We start from the raw sequence: 10,797 nt of genomic DNA, 5'->3' as shown, positions 1-10,797 counted from the left end.
CACACACACACACACACACACACACACACACACACACACACACACACACACACACACACACGGGAAGCATCCTTGCACAGAGCGTCACGTTCCCCTGGAGCCGGCGTGTCCCCTCTGCTGCAGCCGTGTCTGTCTGTTTCATTAGAAGATGAGTGTCTGTGATGAAAAGCAGGATGAGGAAATAGCATTTTGGACCTCAGAAGCTTGTGAAACAATGCTGCTACTGATGTCATAGCACTCAGACTTCTGTCTTTTTACACACGAAGACGTAGGTGGTGTGATTGAAATAGAGCACCTCTTTTTGACAGGTGCTGCAAGCATCGGGTCGAGCTGATGAATAAAACACTCTGCAGTTGCTCTGAGTTCAACATTTGTACGTGTTTGCAATTTAAAACAACAAGTCAGCGGCAGCTTTATGAGTAGCATAAAATGTTCAATAAAACTTGTTTTGGTAACGAGAACTTCCTAAGATTTGAGCTTTTTGTTGAAGCCTTATGGTAATGATTTCTCAGAAACCCAAACCAGAGAAAACAATCTGACAGATATCAGATAAAAGCCTTCACCCCGGCTCAGAGTTCATTGGATCTTCTGTTATTTTCTGCTCGAATCATTGACGTGCAGTCTTGTCCACTGTCCGTTTAAGGTTCATAAATTGAGAAATTTGGTTACAGGGAAGGCAGCATTATCAAAGAGCAGGAAAGAGCCAGGAAGGTTAAAACAACAGGGCAAGAAGCTCAGGTTGAGGTTCAGTTGTACTTCTGCTGGAACAGCCGTGCCCCTGCAGACAAGTTCACTTCTTCAGTAGAAGCCCTGGCCCTCCAACAATAATACTTACAAAATAAAGGCTGACCGCTCCAAGTAAAATCACTTCAGCTGAGATCCATAGTTATTATTCATGCCCTGGTGCTTCATCCCCTGCGCTACGGCTTCTCTGATGTTAATAAGGTAAGCCTTTTGAGCTGGGAAGAAGCCCACGAGGAGCTGTGTTAACATTATTCGCTTGCCTCCGCCTTTTTATAATCAGCTGATGGTCAGCACTTTTGTTCTTGTCATTAAAAAAAATCATCTGATCTAATGAGAACATATGGATGTATTCACACCAGCCCTGTTTAGTCCACTTTAATTGAACTCTAGTTTGTTAGCCTGGAAAGTCCTGTTCATTTAAGGAGGTGGGAACTTGTAATCAACCTTTGATGCGGACCATAAAAGCAAACTCTGGTCCTTCTGAAAACGTAAGTGTTAAGATGCAGAGAGGGATGAACTCAAATCCAGGTGGAGGATGAAGTTTAAATAAAAAGTATTTATTAAACAAAAACAAAAAGATGGCAGGACAGCAAAAAGAACTAGAATTCGAAGGACGACGAGGAACATCAAACAGTGGAAAATCAACAATGAACCAGCGAGGATATGGAGGACATGACCAGTATTTAAACAAACAGAAGAAATTAGCAGATGAACAACAGCTGAGGGAAAATAATTAGAAACTATTGACAGGTGTGTGTGTGTGTGACAGGATGAATGACAAGTAAACAGAGGGAAAAGAGGTGTAATGACGACAAGAGAACACAAGAAAGAGGTATGACAAAAGACACAAAACACACAACCTCACAGTACCTCCCCTCTACGTATCGTCACCCRACAATACGAACACGGGAGGGAGGCGGGGGGACAACAAACAACAACACAGCCTGGAGGGCACGAGAAAAAAGACCACGAAGGAAACAAAAAAAAACAGAGAACAAAAACCGACAGGAAACCCCTGGGAAAATACAACAAAAATGGTCACTGAGAATGTCCTAGGCACATCTAAAGAGGACAAAAAGTTCAGGTGGGCACCCAGGGGCCCAACAACAATGAGGTGGAGCTCTGGTGGGCGGCTGTGGATCCGACCGYGTCAGAGGCGGAGCTCTGGTGGTTCAGATGGGGCTGCAGCAGATGAGAGCTCAGAACCAGCTGACTTGGAGATCTCAGAGGCAGAGACCAGTATGGAGACCTTGGGAGCCTCAGGCAGACCCGGGGACTTCACAATCTGACCCGGGGGCTCAGTAGGCTCAGGTGCTGGTTCTGGCTCTGAAAACTCTGAAGCTGACTCAGACTCTGAAGGCCCTGGAGCTGCAGYAGGCATGAATAACACCTCCACCAGAGCTGCAGTCAGGAACACGACCGTAGTAGCTAGAGCGGTGACCACCACTTCCTCCCCCCTAAGACCCTCCACACAAGGAGGTAGCAGCGTCGACTTTCGCCGGAGTATAGGAGGCTGTGGATGCATCGATCCTCTGGGGAGCACAGATGGAGGTGGAAGCATCGATCCTCTTGGAGGCACTGGGAGTGTAGGAAGTCAAGGCATCGATCCTCGCTGGAGCGCTGGTAGTAGTGGAGGCATCGACCTTCTTAGAGGCGCGAAGAGCGCAGGAGGTTGAAGCATCGATTTTTGCAGGAGCGCAGACAGTACTAGGTCTCAGGGACCTTCTCGGAGGAGGCACTGGAGGGAGAGGCATCCAGGACCCCCTCGGAGGCGGCACTGGAGGAGGAGGTGTCCGGGACCCTCTTGGGGGGTGACACTGGAGGAGGCATCCGGGACCGTCTCGGAGGAGACCCTGGCGGGAGAGACGGAGRCAGCACTGGAGAGGTGAAAACCATCGGCCCGGCTGAGCAGTACCCGACATACTCAGGACAGAACTGGTCACTCTCCGGATCATAGTCTGGGTCATACTCTGGCTCACTGTCACAGGGCTCAGAGTGGAAATACCCAGAYGGCTTGGGAGGAGCCGCCGCTTTTTTCCGTCATCGACAGTGGTGCTGAGAAGGACCGGATGATGGAGTGGACTTCAGTGTCAGGTGAATTCCCCAGAAGTGCATGTTCCTCTGCTCCTCCTCCACTAGAAGAGGCGACGGGAGAACCTCCACTTCCCGGTCACGGCCCCTTCGTCCCCTGGCAAGGTTCTTTCTCCGTTCCTCAAATGCCAAAAAATAACTCACACCACTCAAAAAAAAAATCAAAATAATTCATCCTCCCGGTGAGTTCATAATCTGGTTGGTTCATTCTGTTAAGATGCAGAGAGGGACGAACTCAAATCCAGGTGGAGGATGAAGTTTAAATAAAAAGTCTTTATTAAACAAAAACAAAAAGCTGACAGGACAGCAAAAAGAACTAAAACTCTAAAGACGACGAGGAACATCAAACAGTGGAAAAACCAACAATGAACCAGCGAGGATATGGAGGACATGACCAGTATTTAAACAAACAGAAGAAATTAGCAGATGAACAACAGCTGAGGGAAAACAATGATTAGAAACTATTGACTGGTGTGTGTGACAAGATGAATGACAAGTAAACAATTTGAGGGAAAAGAGGCATAATGACRACAAGAGAACACAAGAGGGAGGTATGACAAAAGACACAAAACACAACCTCACAGTAGGTCTCAGTTCGGCTGAAGGGAACACTGGTGTGGTTCGATTGCATGTGTGAATGCCAAGCGAACCGCTCCAAAAGCAGGAAGCGGATTCTGAGTAATGACAGCAATAAAGTTTCTCATATGTTGTAAATACCTCGCTCGATGTCTGTATAAGGTGGACATCACTGCTGTGAAGTTGGATACGCTCCTCTTCGCTCGGTGAACAGTGCCTCACATGGAGCAGTCTCAGCCGCCTCATCTTCCACTCAGGCTGAGTCCATTGTTGAAGACTATTTATTTGGCACAACAAAAAATTACATCCTACAACCACTAAAATCTKAACGTTACTCTTTGTTTCTTTACATCTTGGGAACAGGAAGTTGCACTCATGTCTTCTTCAGAGGTTTTCGTGTTGATTCCTTCAGCAGTTCTTGGCGCAGTGCCCCCACAGGTGAGGGGGCAGGGGGACATCAGGCTGTTCTCAGGGTTTAATTTGTTTGACAAAGTGCAGTGTGAATGTGAACAGCACCAACTGAAAATGTAAACAAATCTTGCAATTTTGGTTCCCAATTGAACCGAGTCTACTGGACTAAAAGGTGTGAAGACGACCTACGTTACAATTCAGGATGTGACCTCACTACCACATAGGCACTTCTGGAAGAATTGTCAAAAATCCCCATAAATGCACTGCTAAACCTTGTGGACAGTCTTCCCAGAAGAGTTGAAGCTGTTCTAGCTGCAAAGGGTGGACCAATGTCCTATTGAACCCTATGGATTAAGAATGAGATGTCACTGAAGTTCATTTGTGAGTCAAGGCAGGTGAGCCAATACTTTTGGCAGTATAGTGTATATAAGAAAACTTTTTAATGTGTACACATCTCTGTTACTCTCAAAGAAAGCTTTTTGAAGTTTAACCCCRCCCCCTCGCTGATTTGTGAAATCATGCATTCTCACTATGGCTGCTGTAGCCAGCGTCTTTCCAGTTAAAGTACAGCAGTGTTAACGACAAATTTCAGAATGCTAGTTGTGCTAAGTCACTCTTTTCAGCATAAAGGAACCAAGCAGCCTAAGTCCAAAGGAAGGTTCATGTTTTCACCATTTTAAAAACATAATACATTTAACTAGCTATTTTCTATAATGTGACTTCAGTCCCATTAGCTTGAAGGTCTTACATCGCTTCATTCATGTCCCAGTCTTATCCGTGGGCATCTTTTGAAGCACCCAGTCTCTGCTGTGCCACCTGCTGAATTAATTTTAGTATCTAGCATTATTTTCTGCCCTTACGACCTTGTTTGTTGCCTGTCCAACCTCTCTCTAATGGGGTCGAAGGAGCCCACCATGTTTCCAATCAGAAGAAACACGACGTGTGATGTGAGTTCATCRCATCTATAATAGAATAAATAAAGCTATTATTTCCACGTTCTTTCTTGTTAATGGGGTTGTAGCACATTCAAAGTCACCTTTACACTTCCTGTGGCCTTCAACCTTTCAACATGGATGCATCATTTGAACATGGAAGAAGAGTTTATTGTGCCTTCAGTATATAAAAGCAGCTAAATCCGAACCACATCAGCTGTTAGGTGAGGTGAAAGTCAGAAGTACTGAGAGTGAAAACTGGCTACGATGATGTCCGTCTTCTCGGTCCTGTTCACCTTAGTGCTGTTCTCTGATCTGAACAGCCACTTGGTCACTGCGGCTCTGTTCTCAGCTGAAGCAGAAGACGTCCCAACAGCAGATCAAGAAAGTCTGGACTCGGTCCTTGGTGACGAGACCATGGCTGAGCCAGTTTGGGTTCCCACATTGGACAGACGGAACATGATGGTGGACAACATAAAGGAAGATGGGACTCCAAAAATCCTCATCATTTCAGTAAGTATAACAAAACTGTTATTAAAAATAAGAGAAATTATAGATTAGATACAGTAAATAACTGATATTTTTATCATTTGTATCAACTTCTATATCGATTGCCATAAATGCTTTTTAAAGTGGCAAACAACATAAAACCCAAAAGGTAAAATACAACTTTTTATTTCTATATTAGTTTGACTTGTCTGTTTTTTTGTTAGTTTTTTAGCATTTTGAGCCAATACTAGAGTTTAATTCATTTCCAAACTCTCAAGACATGTCTTTAAAAGACAGTCATACATCATAACTATTTAAATATTTCTAGAAATAAATCACCGCTAACTGTAGTTCAACAACAAAGAGCACATTATCTCCATTCTGTGAATGAACATGTGACCCCTTTGAGTTGGCCACTGTCCGCTCGTCTACCGCTAAGTCAATATTTAACACACGTGCCTATAAAATGATTTTACGGCAGCACTGGAAAAGTGGAAAATGGTATTACCCGAAAAGGTCAAACAATCACAAGTCCATAAAGGTTTAGTGAAATCACAGTGGGAAGAATGGTGATATATTGGTTCTCCCATCAAAGTGTTGGCTGCTGTGTGGTTTTTCTGGCAATTGGGTCTCTGGTGTGTCGTGAACACAGTGGTTATCTCTGTGGTAATGGGGAACAAAGAACTGTATTGGAGACAACACAAACATCTGGGTGAACCATTTATGGGAGAAAACGGGTTACTACTGTGATAAAGTCAAAAAAGAGAGAAAACACGTTTGTTCCGTTTGGAGTTTATGCATCTTACATCAGCAGGTGAAGGCAGATACAAAACCTGCACTTAAAAAGTAAAAACAATCTTTAAAAGATGTCGCTGGAAGCTGATCAGTTTACATTCGTGTGAATTATGTGAGCTCAGGATGTGATGACTGCTTTAAATGTTGCAGGGCACCGGGCTGAGAGGACACGGTGTCCGTGGACTGAACCCAACCATCTCCCGGAGCCGTCCTCTGATCCCAAAACAAACCCGGAGCCACGTTCCTGATGACTTCGCTTTGAATATAGAAAAACGAGAGAAAGACCTTGACAGTAAGTTTTTGGAAAACATGCAACTATAACTCAAATATCTTTACTCCTCTTTATCCCCTAATGTTTGTGTTATTAAAATAAGTTTTATAAACTCATAATTTACATGCATTTCTTCTTTCCTAGTGCTGCGATGTATGATTGGAAGAGTATACCGACCCTGTTGGGAAACAAAAGACTTTCCTCTACTTTCTGCTGAGCATTGAACATACTTTGGAAGTTCCCTCATTATTTGTTACACTGAAGTGTTGTAGAAAATACAGGAGAACAAGCATGTAAAACCAAATAAAGTTTATTGAAAAYGAAGTCTATGTTGTAATTTTACAAAGCTCAGAAAAGGTCAAACTGTACAAGTGATTATTTCCTTCATTACGTATTAGCGCACTGAAGAAGCATTTTCCATGCTAAACAGTACAACGCTACTTTAACCTAGAAAAATTATAAATCAATACAATAAAAAAATAAATAAGCATCAGCCAAACCCACTAAATAATTATTTGAAAAAATATATAATAATAATAATACAATTCTTTTTCAAGTTAGATGTTGGATTGCGAACAAAACTATCCATCTCATACTACTTACGTTCTTTACTTGATCCCAGCTTGCAATAATGAGTTAGACATAATGTTTATCAGAATTCAATTAATAAAGGTTAAATAAGAAGCTAATGCCTGCAACATGAGCAATGAACATATTTTGGACATTACTATCATTCAGTTTTGCTGTTACGCAATAAAATTTAGTTGCCGTTTCACARTTGCCTAAAACAGGCATAATTGGCTAATGGCAGCTAACTCAGATTTGTTTTTCTACTTTGTAAACAAGCAGGGTAAAATGAGTAGCTCTGTTGGCGTAGTTTCCTGCTTATTTGTAGTTTTATAGTCAGACATAAAAAGTTGTAATGGTCTTGTCTTTACACTATGATTACTATTGTTCCAAAAATGGTAAACTGTAACTTCACTAGCAGGTAATTAGCAGTTCCTCGCGGCTTTAGATTTTTAGGAGAATCAGTGCTCAACTTATGTTAATTTTGAAGTTTATAATAAACACAAAGAGGTACAATTTAAAATATCAAATGTTCTTAAACAACCATTTTACCCTGCTTGTTTACAAAGTAGAAAAACAAATCTGAGTTAGCTGCCATTAGCCAATTCTGCCTGTTTTAGGCAACTTTGAAACGACAACTAATTTTCATTGCGTAACAGCAAAACTGAATGATAGTAAACATTTCATTAAACTTTTGAAAAATGAAAAAGTGACAAAATGTAAGATAATTAAATAGTGTTTTGGAGGGGTCATGCACCAAAATGTGCCAGAGGGTGAAATCAACTATTAAGTTAATTTTCACAAACATTTTAAAACCCAATTGTGTTACAGTTTGTTGAAAGTGAAGTCTAAACCCTGARGAAGCTGGTTAGCTTCGCCTGTCCAGCTAGTAGCTTCTTTTTATTTGAGGTCTTGCAGACATGTTTGCCGGGCACTTTGACTGACACATGAGCGTGCGGTTTCTTCTCTGGAGGCTCATTCTCAGATCTGCTGTGCTGATCAGAATCCAGCTGCTTCCTCTTGTTACCCTTGTTCTGCGCCCGATCGCCAGCTCTCTTTTCACTCGATCCTGCACCTTCGCGTTGAGCGTTTCCACTTCTCTGCCTGAGAGTCTCCTGGTGTGCCTTACTGTGCTCTTTTTTCCGGCGTTCGCGGGTCGACTTGGCTGCAGGTTTGAAACAAAGCAAAACCCAGGATTTTTAAAAAGTTGGAACTGAAAAAAGGAAACGCTGTGACGAAGTCGCCAATGTTCGCCACTTGTTTCTAGCAGGCGTCGTGTTTATTCTATGAGGGAGAAATTAAACATTTGCCTGACCTTCCACAGACCGAAACAGAAAGAAAAACGAGCAAAAAGTCTGTGTGCAACTTGTGGTTTTTACTGTAGATCTGGGGGTTATCAGATTTTATAGTATGGAGATTAATTTAATGGCTGATGGTAAGCACCAGTCCCACAGTACGGAATAGGAAAAGTTCAAGGCCTGAGCAAAGAAGGTGTGCCAGGGTTTTGGTCCAGCTGTGAAGCATCAGAGGAAGCTGAAGTCACAAAGAATGCAGCACAAATTGTGCTGATCTTTGAATACTGAAGGCAATTCATGYAAAACTCAAAAGAAATAATCAAACCTGCTCCTCTAGTTTCTTCCACATCAGGGCCGATGCTGTCAACCACATGTAAGGTGGTTTTTAGCTTGGGTGCTGGGTGCAGGCAGGTCGGCATCTGGCTGGTGGATGGGAAGTCCAGGATTCGGTTGAGTGGTAGCTCTTCATCTTTGTATGTGCAGGCAAACTGGGATCGTATTGCATTGTCTTTGAGCTGAAACAAACAGCAAAACATCTCATGTTCAGGGGATGACAAATGACTTTGGACTCATTGGCTTCTACTTTGTATTTAGCACAGTACAGCAGGAGCTTAAGTCCATCTTGCAAACAYGTCATAGACAGCTCCACTCAATACTTTGATCTGATCGTTAAAAAGCATACGTATTGAAAAAATTGCCCCAACAATAGTATTAATCAATCATAATCATTATCATAATTCATCCATAAGACAACATCAATGTTTGTGCTAGACTTCGCAGAGTTCTAAGCGATAGATGTCAAGACATTTTACAGTCCACAAATGTTAAACCATGGTGGCACTATATTAAAGTAATGAGACTGGGAATCCCCAAAGTAATTAGCCTGATTTATTGTGGGTAATTCCTGACAATAAATCAAATTTATGTCACAATATTTTAATGAAAACCAAAATACTAACATGGTGATATTGATCAGTATCGGCGACTTGGCGTTTCTGGCCAAAATTCCTTCCTTTCAAGACACAATGTGAGGTTTTTACCTCGATGTTTTCTAACAACAAAAACAGCTAATTTTTGGCGCAACAACAGATTGTATCAAAAACAGAGGAGGGAGTGGGAAATGCCAGGCAAAACATAATTAAATGTTCCAAATCAATAATTTCCCCCTACAATTAACTAACCCAAACATGTTGATGTGGGGTCTTTCTGTACCCACTCACCTCGCCCTCCCAGTTTCCGAACTGAAAACCTGTATTTATGGGGAAAATCCCAAAGAAGTACTTCATGTTCTTGTTTCGTCACGTTACATTTGACACCTTTACAGTCCAAAGCAGAAGCTTGGCCAGTATTCCTACTTTTAAAACCCTTCAACGCCCTTTGTTAAAAAGTTTATAAGTGGGAGTTGGAAAAAAAAAAAGGGTCATACAGCCGCGGCAGAGAAAGTCCAGGTGGTCATTTCCAGATGTTTTACAGTGTTCATGTGAAGGCTGAGCTTTAAAGTCTCAAAAACAGAAGTTTTGACATGTTTAGACCCTGGAGGGTTAGATGAGTTTAATTTTTTTTTTTATACAATATGGTAGATATTATGAGGCTCTTAACGCTGGAATGAGTTGACAAATCATACATTTGTCTAACTTTATGCAATATCAAACAGGAGGAAACATTTCCTTCCCTCCAAGAGTGAACCTTTCTAAAAACCCAAGTTATAAGAAAGGGAATCATACTGAAGGCTACAATCCCTGCACTGGGGTGCACAAATCCACAGCTTTTCATCCAGCGTTTGATCTACATCTGCTTGGGATTATCAAAATCCAAGGATTTCACCCTTCAGACCAGTGGATCATAGCAGTGAGAAGAAATCTGAGGGGGAAAAAAACCTGGAAATAAAGCCAGGGTAGGTTTGTGAAATACGAAAGTGTCAAAGYCTCTGTTCAAGGTAAAGAGGAGACAAAATAAACCCAAAATGGAAAGATAAATGAATGCAGCCAATGAATGGATTTTAATTTTATTAAAAATGCACCTAAATTCAGGTTAGAGCCCAGCGTAGTGCTATGTAGTCCATTGATCCATCTTTCTTTGAAGGCATCCATCCATTATCTTTATCCGCTTATTCCTTCTGGGTTATGGGGGTCACTGGTGTTCATGTCCAGCAGTCACTGTACGAGGGGTGGGGTACACCCTGAACAGGTCGCAAGTCCATCACAGACATCAAGACTGATGTGAAATTATTCTCCCAAATCACATGACCTCATGCTGGAGACTAGAGCTGCCACAAACGATTATTTTCATAATCGATTAATCACTGATTATTTTTTCGATTAGTCGACCAATCGGATCATATGTTAATTGAATATAAAACATAGAGCTTATCGCGCCAGAATGCAGATGCTATTATATAACCATTGTTAGATTTTAGCTATATGCTAACTAAAAATAATTGCTGTGGAAGGCAAGTTCTGCTCTGCAGATATTACACAGGTTTCTCTTTCATTTTCTTAAAATGATCCCACACTTTTAAGCTACATTGCTGGGTAGCCATGATCCCAGAGCCTGTCTGTATAATGTCTTGTGACGTCCACGGCCTACCCCAGTTACCACTACTGTGCATGTGTGTCAAGGACAGAAA

The 10,797-nt window shown here is 42.0% G+C and overlaps 2 protein-coding genes across 2 annotated transcripts in view; one reads left to right on the top strand and one right to left on the bottom strand.

Moving 5' to 3' along the window:
- Positions 1-4,744: 4,744 nt before the first annotated feature.
- pmch (pro-melanin-concentrating hormone) lies at positions 4,745-7,733 on the top strand. Its single transcript, XM_014025845.1, has 3 exons — positions 4,745-5,267; positions 6,189-6,330; positions 6,454-7,733. The coding sequence occupies exons 1-3, from the start codon at positions 5,022-5,024 to the stop codon at positions 6,531-6,533; spliced, it is 468 nt and encodes a 155-aa protein (XP_013881299.1). The 5' UTR covers positions 4,745-5,021; the 3' UTR covers positions 6,534-7,733.
- The window catches only part of parpbp (PARP1 binding protein), a 12,343-nt gene continuing 8,935 nt past the window's right edge, over positions 7,390-10,797 (bottom strand). The window contains exons 10-11 of the mRNA XM_014025843.1: positions 8,497-8,686; positions 7,390-8,041 (exon numbers count right to left, since the gene is read on the bottom strand). Of these exons, the coding sequence (XP_013881297.1) occupies positions 7,725-8,041; positions 8,497-8,686 (507 nt within the window). The 3' untranslated portion in view covers positions 7,390-7,724. The remainder of the gene's footprint in view (positions 8,042-8,496; positions 8,687-10,797) is intronic.

This window comes from Austrofundulus limnaeus, unplaced genomic scaffold (assembly GCF_001266775.1).
Source record: "Austrofundulus limnaeus strain Quisiro unplaced genomic scaffold, Austrofundulus_limnaeus-1.0 Scaffold504, whole genome shotgun sequence".
Taxonomy (NCBI): domain Eukaryota; kingdom Metazoa; phylum Chordata; class Actinopteri; order Cyprinodontiformes; family Rivulidae; genus Austrofundulus; species Austrofundulus limnaeus.
The sequence above is the reverse complement of the archived record's forward strand: the minus strand, read 5'-3'. Positions and strand labels throughout refer to the sequence as shown.

Excerpts from the sequence above, each read along its gene's own strand:
- pmch (XM_014025845.1), top strand. The coding sequence starts at position 5,022 with ATGATGTCCGTCTTCTCGGTCCTGTTCACCTTAGTGCTGTTCTCTGAT. Across the intron at positions 5,268-6,188 it reads CAAAAATCCTCATCATTTCA|GGCACCGGGCTGAGAGGACA; the intron begins GTAAGTATAACA and ends TAAATGTTGCAG. Across the intron at positions 6,331-6,453 it reads ACGAGAGAAAGACCTTGACA|TGCTGCGATGTATGATTGGA; the intron begins GTAAGTTTTTGG and ends CTTCTTTCCTAG.